The 21,935-nt window shown below is 41.6% G+C and overlaps 1 protein-coding gene across 1 annotated transcript in view; it reads left to right on the top strand.

The window, feature by feature from the left end:
• FBN1 (fibrillin 1) overlaps positions 1-21,935 on the top strand; it is a 275,163-nt gene that overhangs the window by 205,786 nt on the left and 47,442 nt on the right. The window contains exons 40-49 of the mRNA XM_018054172.1: positions 14-139; positions 1,603-1,725; positions 2,445-2,603; positions 5,876-5,947; positions 9,435-9,560; positions 13,052-13,174; positions 17,790-17,915; positions 19,848-19,964; positions 20,827-20,955; positions 21,529-21,648. Coding sequence (XP_017909661.1) covers positions 14-139; positions 1,603-1,725; positions 2,445-2,603; positions 5,876-5,947; positions 9,435-9,560; positions 13,052-13,174; positions 17,790-17,915; positions 19,848-19,964; positions 20,827-20,955; positions 21,529-21,648 — 1,221 coding nt within the window. The remainder of the gene's footprint in view (positions 1-13; positions 140-1,602; positions 1,726-2,444; positions 2,604-5,875; positions 5,948-9,434; positions 9,561-13,051; positions 13,175-17,789; positions 17,916-19,847; positions 19,965-20,826; positions 20,956-21,528; positions 21,649-21,935) is intronic.

The raw sequence follows: 21,935 nt of genomic DNA, 5'->3' as shown, positions 1-21,935 counted from the left end.
TTCATCTTGATAGATATTGATGAGTGCCAGGAGCTCCCAGGGTTGTGCCAAGGCGGGAAATGCATCAACACCTTCGGCAGTTTCCAGTGCCGCTGTCCCACAGGCTACTACCTGAATGAAGACACCCGAGTGTGTGACGGTAAATGGCCCTTTTAGAATGATAAGTTCTTTCAGATATTGAGAACTGACCTCAAAAACCAGCGTACAGTTAGGCACCAGGAAAACTGAGACTCCAGCAAAATGTCTAAATGCCAATATGGCCAGGTAACTATGCCACAGATGTGGCAGCTTGCATTCATATCAGTGATGTAATATGTTCAGCATACCCTAAATCTCCCTCTTTTCATGAGAAAATTGGCATTTTTGTTATCTTGAGCCATAGTCCCATTTACGCCTACAGTGAATTTTCCATTCTCTTCAGAAAAGCCATTTTTATTGGAGTAGCCCAGGTCTCATTTCAGTGGCTTCTATATTCTGGGCAATTCTGGGCTCCTCGTCTTGTCCTTTACCACTCATTGTTTGTACGCAGCATTTAAATGAGCTTCTCTTCTGAGGCAGCTCCTTTGGTTGTATTGTGTAAGTGATGACTCCTGTTCATCCTGTGTTACTGAAAAGATGGAGATTATTGACTATTGTTAGCTTTCAGAGCATGTGGACCACTGACTAGTGTGGGGAAATGGTTTTCATCCATATATAGGAGTTACACACTGATTAGGGAAGAGACCTTCTTGTGTCCTGGAGGAGAAATATTCCTCTGATTTTCCAAAAGGCTTACTAGGTGACTTCAGCAGTGATAACCTTGTTGAGTAGTAGTCAAACATCACAATGTATACAACATGGCTTAAGACCCATAGAGTTAACATAAATTAGAATCAACACCTGTGTTTGAAATGGGGAAGGACGCATGATATACGTATTTCTGTGGGCTTATCTTCTGTGCTATCTTACCACTGCAGATTCATGAAGCCAGTGTTTGATGGCTTCAGTTCAGTTCAGTTCAGTTCAGTTCAGTTGCCCAGTCGTGTCCGACTCTTTGCAACCCCATGAATTGCAGCACGCCAGGCCTCCCTGTCCATCACCAACTCCTGGAGTTCACTCAAACTCACATCCATTGAGTTAGTGATGCCATGCAGCCATCTCATCCTCTGTCGTCCCCTTTTTCTCCTGCCCCCAATCCCTCCCAGCATCAGAGTCTTTTCCAATGAGTCAACTCTTCACATGATGGCTTCAGGTTATATCAAATTCTTCCTGAGATTTTGTGAACGTATGAAGGACATAGTTGTCTTTCTAAAAGATATTTGAGAATTATCATTCCTCCACATTTCCATTGCTGCATGTGTTTGAGGGTGTTTTAGACTCATTTATTAAGAACTTACATCAGAAGGTACATTTTCCTTTTCTAAAAGCCTTTTCCTGAAAATGCACACACATCAGCACAGGCTAAGGACACTGATGAACGAAACATCCACATTCTTATCCGGATTGCAAAGTGCCCTGTGGATGTTCTCTTCCATTATCAACATGTAGATTGACCCCCGAGTCCCAGACCATTCCAAAGAGTGAAATTCTATATTCACATACCACTTTCTTTTTGGATTATAGATGTGAATGAATGTGAAACTCCCGGAATCTGTGGTCCAGGGACATGTTACAACACTGTTGGCAACTACACCTGTATCTGCCCTCCAGACTACATGCAAGTGAATGGGGGGAATAATTGCATGGGTAAGTCCCAGCTTTTCTTTATAAAGCATGTTAGGTCCTCATCTGCAAAGAGAAAAAGAGCCTCCAACCCCAGCAATTCATCCTCAGTGTTATGTTACTCATCAGAGCGAGTGCTGCCACCCTTTGCCTCCTCCCCTGTAAACCATAAGTTTGGTCTTTTCTCAGCACCTCGTGTGGGTGGTTGGGAGTTTTCTTTAAAATGTAATGTTGGAAAATCCCAAACAAAGGTTTAATAGTACTTCTTTTGTTTGACTCTGGGTGTATCTTTATACAATGATATTTACAGCACTGACATACAGTATTAAAACATCATGAGTCGGAAATGAGAAAGTCACTGCCAAGAGCAGTGGAGAATTGTTACTAGGAGACTGGGTGGAGAATCATGTAAAGTTTATTAAGGCCACAGCTACATAATGACTCAGTTCCGTGGCACAAAACACCAGGGAATATATTAGGTTGGCCCAAAAGTTCGTTCGGGTTTTTAGTAAGATGTTTTAGAAAAACCCGAACAAACTTTTGGGCAAACCCGATATTTGTTAAAGTCCTTTTCCTTGTGGCAGCAGAGGTAGATGGAAGGTTGAGAGCCAGCTTTTACTGCTCTTATCGAAGCCAAGTTACAATACAGTTCAAAAGAGACTCCTTCCTTGAGCATCCCTGTTAGAATCTCCCTATCAGGATTTTCCCACAGCATCACCAGTCCCTGCCTTCCTCCTCTCTAGATATGAGGAGGAGTCTGTGCTACAGGAACTATTATGCTGACAACCAGACCTGCGATGGAGAACTGTTGTTCAACATGACCAAGAAGATGTGCTGTTGTTCCTACAACATTGGCCGGGCCTGGAACAAGCCCTGTGAACAGTGCCCCATTCCAAGCACAGGTGGGTTTTAGTTTCGCCATTACCAGAAAGATAACTTGATACCTTCCCCGTGAATTGTTGGAGAAATGACTCTCAGCCAGGGGAGGAAAAGGGTGCGTTGTCCATCTTCATAAAAAAAGATTAGCTCACAAAGGCAAATGTTGAAATTCACCGTTGATCTGGTCCTTTCAGCCAAAAATATATTTTCCAGTTTATTACACAAGTTCATTTACCAGCCTATAAACTCAGCATATCACAAAAATATAGAAGTTGTTATTGTTAGGGAGTTTGCCATATAACTTAAAGTCTGGAAACAGTGCGCAAAGCAGTTTGACAAGTAAACCATATTCCTATATTGTTTACTTACTTATTACCATCAATTTTATTTATTCATAACTAATCTTGTTCCAAAAAGAATTCAAGATGGCCCACAAAGATGCATATGTGAAATAAGAAGGCCTAATGCAAATGGAAAGCATGGGTAAGAAACTCAAAGCAAGGGTAATTACACAAGCTCCAAGCTGGGAGGTCCTACACACTTGCCAGTGATGAGCAACAGCTTGGGCTCTACACCTTCTAGTAGCTCATATAAAGAGAGATATGATCGAGTCTAACAGTCTCAATGACCACAAGGCAAACTCAGAACTAAAGAAAAGCATGACTCAGGGACTTCCCTGGTGGTCCAGTGGCTAAGACTCTACACTCCAAATGCAGGGGGCTCAGGTTCCATCCCTGGCCAGGGGCCTATTAATAGATCCCACATGCCACACTAAGAGTGCATGCTATAACTAAAGATCCTAGATGCCCAACAAAGATGGAAGATCCTGTGTACTGCAGCTAAGACCCAGCGCAGCCAAATTAAAAAAAGAAAGGCATAACTCCTTGACATAGAGAAATTTCTTCTTGTATCCTCGTACAGAAGAACCTATGTAATATTATCTATTTGAAAAAGGAAAGAGCCAAATTCATATTCTAAGAGTAAATGAAGCAAAACCTTTGGTGCAGTGTTCTTATATGGGAGATGGTTCGTACCATGATGGTGTCATTTACTGATGATCTAGATCATCTTTATGATTTTTAAAACTTAATTAATTAATTTGCCTGTGCCAAGTCTTAGTTGTGGCATATGGAATCTAGTTCCCTGACCAGAGATCGAACCCAGGCCCCCTACATTGGGAGTGCAGAGTCTTAGCCACTGGGCCACCATCTTTATGATTTAGAGTGAACGAACTACTGTGCAAAGTACTCATCTGAGAATGGTGTAGTATCTACTCCATTCCCCACAGTGATATGTAAAATACCCAATCTGTTGTCTGGTGCTAACTGACAATGCAAAAAAAACAGATGATTCTTTTTTAGTAAAATGTACCATTTCATCCACTGTTTCCTCCAGAAATAATGTTAATAGCTATCACTTAGAATTACAAGTTATCTCCACTCTGCAAGATGTTGTTAGACATGGGTTTGGCAAACAAGAGCCTGTGGGCCAAATCCAGCCTGCCTCCTACTTCTGTATGGCCCACAAGCTAAAAGTAATTTTGACATCTGAAAATTTTATGAACTTCAAATTTTAGTAAATAAAATTTTATGAGAATATGGCCCCACTAATTTATTTGCATATTAACTGTGGTTGCTTTCATGAAATATTTGAGTAATTTTAACAAAGACTGCACAGTTTGAAAAACCTAAAATATTTACTTTTTAGCCTTTTAAGAAAATATTTGCTGACCCCTGATCCTGACCGTTGGCCTTCAAATCTTTTATTATACATTGTTATTGTTGTTCAGTCACTCAGTCATGTCCGACTCTTTTGAGACCCTAGAGACTACAGCTTGCCAGGCTTCCCTGTCCTTCACCATCTCCCAGAGCTTGCTCAAACTCGTGTCCATTGAATTGGTGATGCCATTCAACCCTCTTGTCCTCTGTTGTCCCCATCTCCTCCTGCCTTCAATCTTTCCCAAGATTATATATACATAGCTATCATTAAAAAACCTGGCAGTTACCCACACTTGATGTGTGTGTATTTACAAGTAAAAGTATATGTACATGTATCACTGTATATTTGTTTTTGATTATATTAAGAAATGTATTTATATTTTCATAAACTGTTTTATTATAAAATGTACACAAAATTAGTTTTTAAATTGGATTTTACAAAGATAGATATCCTAGTATTTTTATTTTTTATCTTGATGCACCATTGTACGTTCCCTTTCAGACCACTATGGAGATCTCTGATAATAACTGTCGTTTACTTTCAGAAATATCTGTCTGAGTCCTAGGTATCTGCATAGTCTTAATATAAAATGCAAGAGTCCATCTTCACGTTGAACATTGGCCAAATCCAATCATGGCTTTTCATTAGCTATGCAGTCTGCACACATTGTAGGAGTCCCGGAAGTTTGAATGGTCAGTGGAGCTGGTGTGACACTTGTTGGACGTGAACACTCACAGATTAAAGAAAGATAGCACTAGGAAAAGAACATGCTATGTTTTGTGTAAAATACTTCCAGAAACCTTTGACTGATTTTCAGTAGGTTTACCCATAAGGGAGTGGCCATCTTGAGCTTAAATTGATACCATGCCATATCAGTTATACTCATGATCAGGAATTACAGAGTCTCAGAGTTAAAGGGAACCACAGATGACGTTTAGTGCATCCTTAATTAGCAAGTTTGATGAAAATTCATGTCAGGGGGAGAAAGACAAAGGGTCGGGGGAGGGAGAGGGAGCGAACAAAAGAACTGCAGCAAAAATAATAATTCAGCTCCAAAAATGAGAGTAATGAGGGTAAGTTGGTTGTTTGACATGAATGAGTCATTAACAGACCTGAAATCAAGAACTTAGCTATATTTGCTATTGTTATCCCCAGTCTGCCAAGGAAATGGCTTTTGTACACATTCGTTAAATCCTAGATTCCTTAACACAGAGTGGAAAGAGGCACTCAGACCAGTCCCAGGTTTCAGAGCTGAACAACATCCCCATAGAAACCTAAATTCCCTCAGGCAAGCTCATACAAATGAGTGCATTTGATATAGAGACCTCTGCTTCAGCCTCATTATTACGTCAACATGAGGTCACTTTTCCTTCATCACTTTTCTTAGGGACAAAGTTACACCATCTGTAGAAATTCTCAACTTTTTTTTTTACAAAGGTCAATTTATTTTAAATTCTTCCAAATACAGGTAAATATCTTTTAAGGATATTTTCAAAGTAATTTTGTTCAGCTCATTATTGCTCTTCGCCTACCCTATTCCCACTCCGCTTACCCCACCTTTGTTCAATCACTGCAGATGAATTTGCTACACTCTGTGGAAGTCAACGGCCAGGCTTTGTCATCGACATCTATACCGGTTTACCTGTGGGTGAGTTCCAATGCCATTGTTGCAACTTTTTGTCTCTGCCTTTGTGTTAAGAAAAGGAAGTACACACTGTTATTTTCTCAAATGTGCTTTTTTTGTTTCTTAGAAGGAAAAAGCATTAGACAGTGCCATTTACCTTTATTGAAATTCTGATTCTTAGTTTGAAACAAACCGTGCAGACGCCCTGTGTAGCTCCACCTAATTGGCAGCAGCATTTGTTGGTCATGATTAAGGGGACTGGAAAGCTTTTCACAAAATCACAATCAAGCTTCGTTAAACCAACCCTAGGCATCAACAAAAAGAGAGATTCTGGGAGGAAAGCCAGTTGACGTTTGATTTGACTGTAGTTCCCAATCCTTCCGTCCGACTAAGACAAGAGTTTAATATGACTGTTCATACCAATCCTTATGTGTGGGTTGTTCATATAAAGCCCTTTTGGTGGATCAGTTTTATCTCACAGGGAATCTCCACAGGTCATCTGCTTTGGGATTTTTAGATGTGAAATATAAAAGTCTTTCCAATCTGAGGCCCTGTCTGGTAACTGGAGCAGAGACCACTGCAGTGCTCAAGATGCTTATGTGAGATTCAGAAATACTGCACAGCGTTCAGCCAGTAGAAGCAAGGCCTTTGTGGTTTAAAACCAAATAACATAAAAATAGATGGAAAGCCATTGCATTCTCCGAGTTTTTCCCCAATGTGATTTATACGGATCCTCAGATGCCCCTCTGAATTCTGAGCAATTGTGTCTAGTAGCAAACATCACCACTTGGTCTGTTCCACCTTATTGCTAATAAGTAAACTGAAATCCGCATCAGCCTTTCCAGTGACCTTGTTTAAGAAAACAAGGGTCTGGTCCAGCAATCAGCCTGGCTCTCTTTGTGCCAAATCCATATGGCTCCGCAGCCTAGTCAACATCCAAAGAAACTTCATGGTTTGGAAGGAAAACCTGCTAAATGACATTGGCATGAAACACCTGGCCCCAGCTGCTTTGTTTTTCCCCTTCCCAAAACAGATCTTTTCATATCCCTAGACTCTCTGATCCGAAGATAAGTGGTCTTTAGTAGTAGTGGTTCTCCATGGACGAACCAGGCATGTACCCCAGCAAGGCCTGCCCTCCAATGTTGGCAGCAGGCAAAGACTCAAAACAGCATTAAGAGCATCCACTAATAAAGCTGGAAAGGCCTCAGGCATCCTTAGGCCAAACGCCTTGCCTTACAGTTGAGGGGACAGAGGCCCAGACAGGGAAGGGGACTCAGCCGAGGTCACTTGGCTAATTAATAACAGAACTGGGATCAGAACCCAGTCCTGACTCACAGCTTGCTTTGCCTCTAGCTCTTGAAAACTGGAAATGTGATAGTTAGCAGTATACTTATTGTTAGCAAATTCCAGCATGACAAAATATTTAGATGACTGAGAAACTTTGTTTTATTTAAGCTTTCTACTCTCCTTCTGAAAGGTCTGAAGATTGTTGGCATATAGAACTCATTTGTGTGGGGTTAAAACTATAGCAAGTTTATTAATCTTGTCTTTAAGTATAAACTTTTCCAACTTGAAGTTCAAATGGAATCCAGACAGGAAAAGAAAATATAATTTTTAATATGTGCTTTTGCTATGTTTTGCCTAACAATGGCTAGAAATTTGACCCAGCCTGTTATTGTTAAACTTGATAATACATCACTTATATTTAAAACAAATGAATGTGAACATAACACTTCATGTTTTAACCCGTACATAGTTCAAGAATGTCTGAAATTTTTTTTTTGCTTCTTGCTGATGATACATAGTTGTGATATTTCTTTGCCTTACTTTTTAACAACATACATGACAAATGTGTGCAAAATCTAAAGCATAATTACTTATATTCAAAATAGAAATATACTCTTTGATATTCTAAGCTTTTTTTTTTTTTTTTTTTTTTGTTAAAGAGATCAATTTGTCCTCAAACAAAATCAAGCCCTTTAGAAAAAGGTCTAACATAAATCTGTGGCCTGTAAACTTTCCCCTTCAAAGCAGATTGGCTTTAGGGTATGATTCTTCTGAAAGTGCAGCAGCTCTTGTGGGTTCCATGAAAGTCAGTGGCCATGTTACAACTTGGGCAAAGTACCTGGCAGAGGCGCCTGACTCTGACATGTAAAGAAAAGTATCTCAACAATGGCATCAGAAACCTAATGGATTGGAAAGACCAAAACTTTGTATCCCCTCCTGGCTTCTGAACTGTTTTGTGAAACTCTGCACAGGACTGGTAGAAGGGCCCTCTGGGATAACAAGTCCTTCAATAATGGTTTTGTGAGGAATGTTTGTGGAAAAGCATAAGGGAGGAAGGGTTGCCTGGTAGCGGATTCCTGGTATCAAATCTACTTCCCGGTGGTTGTATGGTCTTTGGTGAGTTCCAGCCTCCGACCTGTCCTCAGTTCCATCACTTGCATCAGGAGGATGGTCAGAGTGCCTAGAGACCATCTCACAGGGTCGCTGTGATGATTTGGTAACTACATCCAGGTTAAATGCTTGAGAAATGCACCATGTGTATAACAAGTAAGGCACCATACCATTGCTGCCACTGTTACTGTTATTATCCTAGAGGACACTGAATGGTTGAAAGTTCAGACCAGGTCAGGCAGAGAGTGGACCCACCAGGCTGGTGAGGAGACCTGACTTGCCCACACAGCTCCCTCGCCAACTTGCTTTAGCAGCCTGGGTCCTGGCTGTGCTCTCACTTCTACTTTGGTCCTGCTTTAATCCTCATCAACCCCACTTCCAGGTATTGGTTCTTAATCAAATGTCCCACAGCATTCCAGGGGCCAGTAATACCATGGTGCAGCAGCTCCCCTGGCCCCGGGCCTGGGGAAGCCACACTATTGTGACTGTCCTTCCTCAGTTCTGGCTCTGTCTACATGGTCAGCCTGGGCCCAGCTTACCTCCTCAGGCCTGACTTGCTTCCTTAACTTCCTTACCAAAGCCATGCAAAGGAGGAGCAAGGCGTTGAGCTGAAATTTGGAAGATCAGAGTTGGCTCTGACCATGGGATCGTCTTCTGTTCTCCAGCAGCTCTCTGCTCCCATTCCCACCAGCCACCACCATACACTTGGGGTAGAGGGACCACTTACTCTCGGCAGTCACTTTCATTCTGCTCCACTGGCGCACAGGGCCCAGTGGGTGCAAAATCTCCTACCTGGACAGAGCTAATGTTTTGTAACAAAACCAGAAGGATAGATGATCAGTGAGATAGACACAGGAGTGTCTGACAAGTGGCTTAGTGATCTCAGTTTGCTCTTCATTGACTTCCCCCACTTCCATCACCACCCCAGCACATGAATATACATGCCTGCACACACATACACACACACACACACACACACACACACACACTGTCTCTTCCTTGGCTTTAGACCTTACACGGAACTAGTTAGAAGCAGCCAACTTTCAATTCCAGTTTACCCTGCCCAGGGATCACATGCCAGGCCATCACTCACATGTGCCTGCTCTGTTTCCAGATATCGACGAGTGTCGGGAGATCCCAGGGGTCTGTGAAAACGGTGTGTGTATCAACATGGTCGGCAGCTTCCGGTGTGAATGTCCAGTGGGCTTCTTCTATAATGACAAGTTATTGGTTTGTGAAGGTAAGAGATGTTGCTCTGTATCACATCCAGAAATGAGCCAATTTTACAACATTGGAATTTCAGAAATTCATCAAACTCTAGCTATCGTGAAGGGCACCCTGTGGATCAACAGACATTTCACTGCCAAAAAAAAAAAAATTCCCTAACTCTACTCCCAGTGGGCAAAGCATGATGTCCATTCCCCAGCCCTCTCCACTGCCCCCTCCCTCAACACAGAGTGTATTAGATTTCCCAGCTGATATGAAAAAGCCTTGGGGTCCTAGGTGTGTCCAATGGATGGCTATTGTTTTACACAGCTTGAAAGTGAGCACGAGTGGTGGGCAGTGATCTTGAGTTGAATCTCAAAATCAGTGTTCTCTTCCAAGCGGAGCCTTTGCTCCTCCCCAGTGAAAACACGGTTAATGCAAATATTTCAAATGCATGAGAGAATTCCAAATGGCAAGAACAGCAAATTCGATTTTATACGAAGAATGTTGGCATGCGTGCAAATGGTACTTTTTTCATTTTCAAATTACCTCCCCTCGCCATGTGTATGTACTGTGATTCTGCGCATTCCTCACCGCACTTCATATTTTTCCGACATCTGGGGAAGATAGTGTTCTTTTACATTTTAGTAAAAGGGACGTTGCTGGTTATTAAATATACCATGGGCCCTAGGACAGCTAGAGTAATTTTCTTATTTCATACTTAAACTCAGAGCCTCTAACAGAGTTCTTGTTCATGTTAGAAAGGCTTATTGCTCCTTAGAGCATGTATTACACCACATAGGTCAACATTTTAATGTTAAAAAATCTTTTTCTCCTAAACTAGGGACAACTTAGAGACCACGAGTAAAGCTATAACCCCAAGCACAGGCTTGTTAAATTCTCCTCAGCAGGCTTTCTGTTCCTGTGGCCAAGCTGGCAAGCATCCCTTATTCTGCCTGCTGTGTGGGGGACTGGAAATGGGGTGACAGCTATTCCTAGCCTTCCTAAAGAGACAGTCATCTGGGGGCTTTGGTTCAGACCCTGGGCTTCTGAAGGCCGTCAAAGATCAGGTGTGGGGAGGAGGCAGGATGTGGAAAAAGAGAAGAGCGCCCATAGCAAATGACCTATGGTGCTAGGGGTAGCTGCCTGCTCATCGCCACTGTCTCCCACCTGTCATGCATGCCTAAGGATGCCTGTCCGCTTCTGTGGCATCTCCTCTTCTCTTCCATTCAGAGCTGGTTACTCTACCCAAGTGCCTCTTTGATACGTATCTCTGCTGAAGCTGCAGCCCTTGACCAGAAGCCAGAGGCACGGCCACCCATGACCACCATGTCAACCTAGACCTTGTTACACCCTTGAGATTGAAAACCTACAGCTGTACCCATGGAAGGTGGCTCGCTGTCAGGGTAGCGGTCGGCTGATACAGAGATTACAAAGTGCTCCAGCTTTTGGTTTCCGTTTCATAGGATATCCGTCTTCAGGGTGAACGTTTAATCCAGGGTCAGCTGTTTCCCAGCACACTCCTAGCTCTCAGACTCAGAAAAGGAAGGTTGATTTAGCACACGCCTCAGCCAGACTGCAGTTGGAATGGGTTCCAGAAGTGAGTCAGGGAGGATCTTTGTGTCTGCTCTCCCCCAGCATGCACAGGATCAGATGTTAGGCATCTGAGGCATCAGGGAAACGCTTGTCTATGACACCGTTTGGCTTTTCCAGCTACAGAAGCTACCCTCTGTGTTTCTGTACACTCTCTATGAAGAGCAGGGCAGGCCTGGTGGGTAAGGTGGTGCTGGATCCTGGGCCCATAGTAACCTATGGTGGGCATACTCTGCTCCTGTATGAGACACACACCCCATATTAGACAGATAGGACCACTGACTGCCCACAATCCTGAGGTTTTCCCACCACGGAGCACACACCTCGGAGGCCTAGATTGGCATATTTGCCGCCCCCTAGTGGGAACTTTGGCTAAGCCAACTTCCACATCAAACCCCAGCACTGGTGCTGAGAGCTGACTTTGACCTGTGTTACTGACCGCTCCCTATACTGGATTTAGACTGAATTAGAAAGCTTGGAGAAGAAAATGGCAACCCACTCCAGTGTTCTTGCCTGGAGAATCCCAGGGACAAGGGAGCCTGGTGGGCTGCCGTCTCTGGGGTCGCACAGAGTCAGACACGACTGAAGCGACTTAGCAGCAGCAGCAGCAGCAACAGCAGCAGAATGCTTCATAGGAGCAGGGGAAGACAATATGCGTTTTTGCCCCATTGGTATCGCCTGGACTGTGAAGTATATTCTGCGGTGCCCTAAAGCTAAACTGAATTAGATGGCTGGTAACATTTTTAAAAGATAGGCAAGCAACTCCCTGAGCATAAGCAAGGCTCTGGAGCACACAATAGCCACTTTATTCGCCCTTTGATAGTGAGCATTTGGTTATTTCAGTGGTTTTATGTGTAATCTTTATGTTAAGTTTCCTAGATTTGACTGCCATGTGGCAGGAATTTAGGCAGGAGCTTCTGCAGCCCTGCAGCTCAGAGCACTGTCTGTGGACCAAACATCACTTGGGAGCTTATTGGACGCATAGACTCTCAAGCCACTCCCCTGACTTGCTGAGTTGGAATCTGTCTTTCAATAAAATCTTAAGCGATTTAAAGGAACATCAAAGTTTGAGATGCTCTGCTCTGCAGGCCCTACAACAAAAGCAACCTGACTGATTTCCCAAACCTCCTGCACTTTGAGCAAATACAAGACTTCCTAGGATATTAGTCTATACCCTTATCAAATCTTCCCTTGAGGCTGAGATTCACAACTTTCCAAGAGATTAACATAATTAGAACCTGTAGATGGTAATAAATCCAGTATTTGCATATATGAAAAATATTTGTAAAGCAGGTAAATTAGAAAAGCTTTCCATCTTCCAAAGTTCATTCAATAGAACCAATCGAAATAAGAAAATATAAATCTGTGTTGTGTGAGAGCCTTCATTTGCCTTTGTTACCAAGTCCAAGCTCAACCTGCTTGCCACACAATAGGCCAATAATCAGGAGATGAGGTGTTGAGGCAAGAAATAGCAACTTCGTTTGGAAAGCCTGGCATCAGAGAAGATGGCAGACTAGAGTTTAGAGTACTATCTCATCAGGGTCTGGATGCCAGTTTCTTTTATAGAACAGAGGGAGGGAGGAGGTGAGGAAATAAAGTTAAAAGGCCATACATCTTGCAAAATACCTCCTGGTTTGGCCAGCACTGGGGAGAGGATGTGTCAATTTCTTTTTTCCTGCAGGTGGGCAAGATCAGGGTATTTCTCTGTGCACTGAACAAAGGTACTTTAGTTTAACGTTCAGGCAGAAGGGCAGGATTCCCCGAGGCAGACCACTGTGTCTGCTTGTAGCTATGGACTGATTATAGTAACAAGAGCAAAGAAAGCAAAGGTTCACAAAACAGATCCAATGTAAAGTCATATTTTGTTCTTGCCTCCTGCCTGTTGACACTGGATTCTGCTCTCCTTGTAATTCAGTTCTCTCCTGCTCATAGACATTGACGAGTGTCAGAACGGCCCAGTGTGCCAGCGAAACGCGGAGTGCATCAACACTGCGGGCAGCTACCGCTGTGATTGCAAGCCTGGCTACCGATTCACCTCCACGGGGCAGTGCAATGGTAAGTCCCCACCTGCAGGCACCTACCCGACGGGCCAGCCCCAACTAGCTGCAGATCCCTGCATTTCTTTGGGATGGTTAAGATTCAGATTTCTGTGTTCTAGTAACTAAACTGGGAAACAGGAAAATTGTTGAAATGCTTTAACACTTGGCTTTTTTCCTCTTTAGAGAGGTGATTTTTCCAAATTTTCCTCCCTGCTGCCTTGCTGGAAATACCCACTCCCACAAATGCACACAGACATATACACACATACACACACTCCCTAACTGGTGCTATGTGCTATGGTTAGTCACTCAGTCATGTTCAACTCTTTGCCACCCCATGGACTGTAGCCCACTAGACTCCTCTGTGCATGGGGATTCTCCAGGCAAGAATAATGGACTGGGTTGACATGCCCTGCCCTCCTCCAGGGGATCTTCCCAACCCAGGCGTTGAACCCAGGTCTCCTGCATTGCAGGCAGATTCTTTACCATCTGAGCCACCAGGGAAGCCCAAGAACACTGAGGTGGGTAGCCTATCCCTTCTCCAGGGGAACTTCCCGACCCAGGAATTGAACCAGGGTCTCCTGCATTGCAGGCAGATTCTTTACCAACTGAGCTACCAGGGAAGCCCTCCCTACCTGGTATTTAGGACCAAATACTTTTTTTTTCCTTTTACCTACTCCCCCTTGAGTGGGTGAGGTTTTCACCATCCTAGCCACATATACCAACTCTAGACAGCAAAGCTCTGCTGAGCTGGGCTGGGTTAACCTTCAGAAATCAAGCAAAAAGAACCAACAGTATTATCTTTTTTCCTTAGCATCTTATAGAACTGAGGGCAGCAAACTGTAACAGCCTTTTATTTGCGATGTCACCTACAGCAAAATGAGAGACTATTAGAGGTTAAATTTTTTCGGTATTCACCTTTGTCAGGGACATGGTAGAAATGAGAAGGATGAGTATGTCACCAACTTACTTTGACAGTGAAGTTATCCCTGGTGGCTCAGCAGTAAAGAACCCGCCTGCCAGGGCAGGAGATATGGGTTTGATCCCTGAGTGTCAGGAAGATCCCCTGGAGGAGGAAATGGCAACTCACTCCAGCATTCTTGCCTGGGGAATCCCATGGACAGAGGACCCTGGTGGGCTACAATTCTGGGGTCACAAGGAATGGGACACAACTTATCGACTAAACAACAACAGCAAAAGTTATTAAACATCTGATGGTATTTTGTAGCCAGTGGTAGCAAAATGAAAACACTGGTGTTTCAACCCAGCAGCAAAGTAACACCTCAGAATGACTTTTATGTCAGTTTTTCAGTAATTATAAACCATTATATATTTAGCAAAGAGGTCAGGAAGAATCTGTTGTTTTGCCTCTAGTCCATTTCACAAGGAGTTTCCTGGATAGTTTATGCATTTGTGAATGAAACAACACCAAGGAACATGGTCAGATTTTCCTTGGATTTCCTTGCACACCAGTGATTAAGTGGTAGGAAGTACACTGCTCTCCGTAGGGCATTTTGCATTGTTTTATGAGACTTTGGTGGGAAGAGGGTGTAATACCAGAACAAAAACTCACTTTGAGAATCAAGACTTGTTTTTTGGCTTTAAAGAAACATGTGCAAGTGTTTAGCTTTTTGTCAACAGAGCACTTGTAATCCACGTATTAACAACAACAACAACAAAAAAAACAGGACAGGAAAAGTGAGGATGTCTCTGATAGGAGTCACAATACCCTCATGAAATTTGGCATTCATACCACTTCCCTGCATTTTGCTCTTAATTTATATTTATTTGGAAGTGGGTGAAATAATTCCAATCAAAATAAGGAATTGCTGGTAATATGGAACGTGTAGTTTCACACCATTTCACGTTAGGCAAGATGTGGGAAGAACTATTGTAAACATCAAGACGAGATATCCAACCAGGGCCTGGCTGGGGCTTACGTCCTGTCAAAATTTTTTGTAGAGTACTTACATAAATACGCTGGATAAAGCTCATCCAGCGTTAATCAGCAGTAAGCACCATGAGGGAGTGCTGTTTGTAGCCCAAGTTTTGTTCCCCTGATTCAATGAAATTCTTACAAGAAAGGGAATGTACTTGAGTTTGAGTTTTGCAGTTGTTCAGCCTCTAGGGCTGAAGACTTCCTTCTGGAAATGTCTTCACTTAGTCCTACTTTTATTTTTTATAATTATCACTTTTTAATCTTTTTGACCACACCATGCGACATGTGGAATCTGTTTCCCAACCAGGGATCAAACCCCTGGCCTCTGCAGTGGAAACACAGAGTCTTAACCACTGGACCTCCAAGGAGGGCCCACATCTTACTTATAAAATCTCTTAAAATGTCTTTAAATACTATCCTATACATGGCATTTTTCAGATGTATTGTAAAATATTGCTTTCTTCCTGTGCTTAAGATGAAAAGAACTAAAATTTCCTTATCATAGTAAGATTTTTATTTGAGCTTGTAAGTACATCATTTCACCAGCTGGCCGTAATACCCATGTTTCTGAGCCAAGGATGCTAGTCTGACCTCAGGAGCTGAGTAGTTGGAGCACAGGCAGCCACTCCTGAAATGCCTTGTCCAACTAAAAACATACTCTTCCCAGCTATTTCCTTATGGTTTCCTCTCTCTCTGCTGACTGTGTGGGTGTTTTCCCCCAATACTCTGTTTAAATCTCCTATCTCAACCTCAGACATACTCTCCTGGGAATTTAAATCCTGATGCTTGTAGAAACCTCAAGACAAAGTGAACTTCATAATCAAGTTCTCTACAATTGTAACTTTCTATTTCGCCAACAGAACTGCAAAGTAATCCATGTTTCATTAAAAAAAAAAATCATCATGAAATAGGCAGTGTAGGAAAGAAAATTCCTAATTGAGGATCCCTTTCTAGTAAGATTCTTAATGCTCTCCATTCCCTGTGGGCCCCAGAAATGAGACAGACCTGATCCTTGCATTCGCCCAGACTCAGTATTACCTGAGGGTGCCCACGGTCTAGGCTGACTATAATAAGCCCCCAAGACACCATTCCTCAAAATCAACTCTCTTCACTGAGCTTGGTAGTGGAAATCAGTGTCCTCTGCCTATCCCAGGGAGCAGTTTGCTCATTTGAAATTCATTTTTATCCAAATGTGAATAATTGTCATCTGTTCTTAGGCTTCTCTGGAAGCTCAGATGGTTAAGACTCTGCCTATAATGCAGGAGACCTGGGCTTGATCCCTGGGTCAGGAAGATCCCTTGGAGAAGGAAATGGTTACCCACTCCAGTATTCTTGCCTAGAGAATTCCATGGACAGAGGAGCCTGGTGGGCTACAGTCCATAGGATTGTAAAGACTGAAGGATTGGACACGACTGAAGCAACTTAACACACACATCATCTGTTCACTAGCATTTCTGCAGACTAGCTGTATCTCCTAAGATGCTCTACCCTAGTTTCCCCTTTTCATGATACACCCACCCCCGACCTGAGATTTCTAAAGGACATGGTGATTCATCGACTCTAGATGTTTTGTGTACTTGGAACGAAGTAGTTGTATAAATGGCAGCCTGAGCACATGAAATGGAGGAAGTATATTCTGTCCTGGCGTGGGCACAAGTGTCCTGGGCAGCAAAAGGTACCCATTCCCTGTTTTTGTCTTCTCAGTAGCCAGGGTGGGCAAACAGCAAGCTTGAATTATTCAGCTGAGAGCTGGGTACCAAGCTGCTCTCCAGCATCTGCACCCACGGCAGCATTCTGCCTTTTGCTTTCTTTTGTGACAATAGGAAAATCAGTGCTCCTCGAGTTACATTTTCCCTAAACATGGAATCTTGAGAGCTTTAAAAATTTATAGAGATGTGAGTAGGCATGCAATTATGTCATTTGTGAATTCATGCAACAAGTTTGGCCCCTGAGATACTTAGATTTCAGGAGAGCAAGAAGTATTAATAATATATGTAACTTAGAGCCCAGCAAGTGGCAGAAGCAAGATGAGAGGGCTTCCTTTTGAAAGAATATGGATTTTTGAAAGAAAGAAAGAAAGAAACATCATTAGGATTGTCAGGTGCTGAAAGGAGTCCTATGTAGACAGGAAGGCTTGGTTAAGATGGAACAAAAGGTTATAGGAGTAAGACAAAATAATGGGGTGAAACTGGAGCAAGGGACCATGTAGGCTGCCCATCATGAAAAGCTAGCTTAGCAATGGGATTTGTTTAAATTTCCAGAGGAAGCCATGACACTTCCGTGATTTGAGACACCAAATCTTGACTAGACAAAATACTTCAATTAATTCCATAGTCTAGGATACTGTACAGGCAGATAATCAAATGGATTATCTCCCAGCTTGCATGTCTAGTCTCTGTTCTATATCTGTTTTCTCATCTTTCAGAAGATTTTTTGGATACTGCCCCTGGTTTTCATTGCTTGTGTATTGTTAATAAGCTCTGAATGTGCCTAGTAAATGAGAGTAAGTTTTAACCAATTTTGAGTCAAAAATAAATATTGAATATAATGTCAGCAGCAGTTTTACTGGCTTAGTTTAGAACTAGGATTAATCTTGAGGCCAATACCTAGAAGTAAGTTATCTGATTTGAAAAAGAAAAAATGATTTGATTTAGCCTTCCAAGTTTCCACTTAAGATGCTTTTTATTTACAGATCGCAATGAATGTCAAGAAATCCCCAATATATGCAGCCATGGACAGTGTATTGACACAGTTGGAAGCTTTTATTGCCTTTGCCACACTGGTTTTAAAACAAACGCTGATCAAACCATGTGTTTGGGTGAGTATGTGGCTATCATTTTATTTTTCATATCCTATTGAAAAATTAATGTGTATCTGAATATATGAAAAAGCTAACACTAATTGTTTTGTTATTTATAAAATACAGAAGCAGGTGTGTAGCATTAATATCCTTTGATATTTAATCTTCGGGAATCTGAACATCATAAACCCCTTTCTTGATATTCATTTGGCTGTCAGTTCAGAAAAACTTTTGACAAAGGGATAAATTGAGAAAGATATTAAGACAAAAAATACTTTTATTAATGGTAATAGTCTACTGTTCCTTTATAATATTTATGTGAATTTGCCTTATTGGAACAGAGTGCAGCTTTTGAGTGGTTGAGTATGAGCATTTTTTGAGAAGTGTCTGTATATATATAACTGTTACATATATATAAGGATATAGCAGGTCCTTAAAGGCAAAATTTCAGATCATTTTCCTAGGGGAAAAGAGCTCAAGATTTTAAATCTTTTCCTTAGTTTTAGTACTGAATTGGAATGTTGATTTAGACTAAACTTCAAATATGTAATCAATCAATTTCTTTCCTTCCCTCCTTTCTTTTTCTATTTTAAAGCCACATCCATTAAGTCTTTTGGGGACTATATGAACATGAATCAGGAAAAAGAACAGTCAATAACGTTTAAAGTGCTTGCCTTTGGATGTAATTAGATTCATCCTTTAGGGAACATTCTCATAAAGTTTTGTCATCTTCAGAGCAGATAACAAGTTTTAAGTTAAAGATTATAGTCAGTCCCACTAATCACTGGAGAGATAACCCAGTGTATTCATGAAGCCCTGTCCAACTTTCATTATCCCTCTCCCATCTGAGTTATCTGTAATCCCCACCAGAGAACCTGCCCAACCAAAGAACTTCACTTGGCTAACAATGAATCAAGGCAGAAGTTCTTGATTGCTGGAAGGGTGACTCATTTGGATGCAGTCTCCAGACACACACGTTGGAGTCACATTCTGCTTAGCTATGGCATCCTGATTTAAGATCACAGATAATTCATCTTTACATCCAAAGTTTGAAGGCAAAGGAAATTCTAACTCTAAACATCACATTTTACTAACCTGAGGTGTTACCTTCCACTCCTTCCCCATCCCTGGCCCTCCACACTCTGCCTGTCAATATCGCAAACCGGGAGTATCAATGATTTTCATTTTAATTTCTTATGTCCTCCTTAGTAAAATATACACCTGCTAGAAAGATGATAACTGCTGTCACAAGATGCAAAGACATCATAAGACGCCAAAGTAGCTTTACAGGATAGTCAAAGTGAAAAGTTGTAGACCAACTGAAAGACAGCTCATACTGCTAGAGAAGAGCCAAATTGAGTGCCATCACATTGAGATAATTTAGAAGAGAGATAAGTCACCATTTCCTGGGAGTGGTCGTGGGTTTTTAGGGGCAGACTGGGAAAAAGAAACAGACGTCTTCCAGGTGAGTGAAAAAGCTAATTTATTGTGTTGCTGATTTTGGGGTAATATCAGGTGACTCACTGCTTTTTGGTAAACTGGAGTGAGAATCTTAAAGGCTGAAGTTTGCCAGAGGTGGCAGCGAATCAAGACCCAGATGCGCACAGAAGTTTCCATTTCCAAGTGAAAATATTTGAGAAAAGTGGCAAGGGTGGAGAATTCTAGAAGTAAATAGAATAAAATAGTTCTTGTCCAGTTCTCATGTCCTTAGCTTGCCTCCTTTCACATGCCAACCAAGGAAAGGATTTTCTCCCAAGGCTTAGAACCTCGCCTTTTCCTAGTTTCTCACAGGGAGCTGCCACTGCGGGAACTCACATTGACATCAAATCTAGAAGTTCTCAGCCGATGCACAACACTCTGTGAACTCTAAAATGCCTTTTAACCCCAGGTGACCGTATTCCCCCTTCTTTTGTTCACAATCATGTTTTCCTTTTCCTTTGTTCCTGCTAGACATAAATGAGTGTGAAAGAGACGCCTGTGGGAATGGCACTTGCCGCAACACGATTGGTTCCTTCAACTGCCGCTGCAATCACGGTTTCATCCTTTCCCACAACAATGACTGCATAGGTATGTGTGCAAAACAGCCAGCTACCAGAGGAAGGCAATTTCATGTGTGTCTTTGTAATTAGCATCGTCTCCAGCATGCCGGCTATCATTTTTAATATATACCAATTTAGTTGGGACAGTTGGTTAAGAGTTATATGCTAATTAACTAACAATCAGTAATGTGCTAATTAAGTGTCAAATACAGTGAGGACATCTATGACTTTTATTAAAATATTCATTAGCAACTATAATTTTTATGTCTGCTATGCTACAAATTAATTAAATTCATTTCAAAGTAAATTCAATGTTTTAAAACATATAAAAACGATCCCTTGTAAAGAAATTACAAAATTCGGGAGCAGTGTGGACCTACTTGTCTAGGTGTTTCACTGTAGCCTCTCTTCAAAGAAGTAAATTATTGAAGCTATAAAATTCTTCCTATAAAATGCGCTATAGTATTCACAAGCAAGGGTGAGGAACCAAATTCTGTATTGTGCAAGAGGCCACTTTTATATACTTCTGATTACAAGAATTGTTAATAATACTCTCAGCTGTATTGTGTATTAGTAATTCAGTTTTAACCTTTAAAAATGAAACCTAAAGTATGATCAAAGTGAAACTCAGATAAAATCCTAACATAAATTATCAATCAAATTAGTAGAATTATTTCACCTTTAAAGTTTTGATATAAAACTTTATTTATTTAGGTAAATAAAGCTAGGTTTGTTGTTATAAACTAACCAGAAAGGAATTTCTTAAGTTTGTCTGAGCCAGCAAAGCCACTGAAATTCAGAATAAGCATTTTTCCCTTTAAAGGTTTTGGTCATTGATGGGATTATGACATTTTTCTTTGGAATATATCAAAGGATGTTTTTCTTGGCAGATGTTGATGAATGTGCAACTGGAAATGGGAACCTTTGCAGAAATGGCCAATGTATCAATACAGTGGGGTCCTTTCAGTGCCAGTGCAATGAAGGCTACGAGGTGGCTCCAGATGGGAGAACCTGTGTGGGTGAGTGCTGCTTCAGAAAGACCCTGAGACCATGCCAGGAATCACACAATCTGTATCACAATTCTTCCTTCAGAATCCTGAAGGGAAAAGATCAGACTAGAATAATCCTGCCTGTAGGTATATATGGTATATGTAGCCCTCTTCCCCTTTACCTTTTAAGTTTCTATACTTACAGAAAACAATTACAATGTTACGACATTCAGTGTGACAGTGGAATTATCCTATAAAAATTGTAATTCCCTTTCTTTTTTTCTTCCACATAGCTTTGTAGTACGCTCTTCTATAAGCTGCTAGGTGCCCTCAAAAATCTTCATAGCCATTCACTTTTTAAATGCTGTACTTTTCTGGAAATATTTAATTTTCTGTAGATCAAATAAAGTATGGCTGTTACTTTGCACACTTCCAAAAGCTGATAAAGCTGATTTTTATTGAGGTGTTAATTTTTATTCATGGTGGAGTTTTGGGGCTTTAGATTTATGTATTAGATTTGATTCCAGTGTCTTTGGATTTTAATTGCTTGATGAAAATCGTGCCAGTGGGAAACTCTTTCTTCTTTTTCCCTTTTCTTTGCAGATATCAATGAATGTCTCCTAGATCCCAGAAAATGTGCCCCAGGCACCTGTCAAAACTTGGATGGATCCTACAGATGTATCTGTCCACCTGGATACAGTCTCCAGAATGACAAGTGTGAAGGTAAGAGGGCTGTCAGTAGTTGGAAATGAGCAGTATTGGCTACCTCATTGACAATATCAGAGTCAAATTTTTGAGATGGTGTAATGATGTCTTCATTTTGCAATACTTTATCAGACAAATCCAAGGGTAGGGTGTGACTTATGGGCTCATAATTAGATGGTGAGACAAGAACATCTAGTTCTCAGGCTAATCTCTGATGAAGCTGTTTTGCTCTGTGTACTTGGGTGGTTGCATGACCCTGACCCTTTTCCAATGTGTTTTTATGCAGCTTATAAAAACTCCTAAAT

The sequence above is a fragment of the Capra hircus genome, chromosome 10 (assembly GCF_001704415.2).
Source record: "Capra hircus breed San Clemente chromosome 10, ASM170441v1, whole genome shotgun sequence".
Taxonomy (NCBI): Eukaryota; Metazoa; Chordata; class Mammalia; order Artiodactyla; family Bovidae; genus Capra; species Capra hircus.
This window is presented reverse-complemented; position numbering and strand designations above follow the sequence as displayed.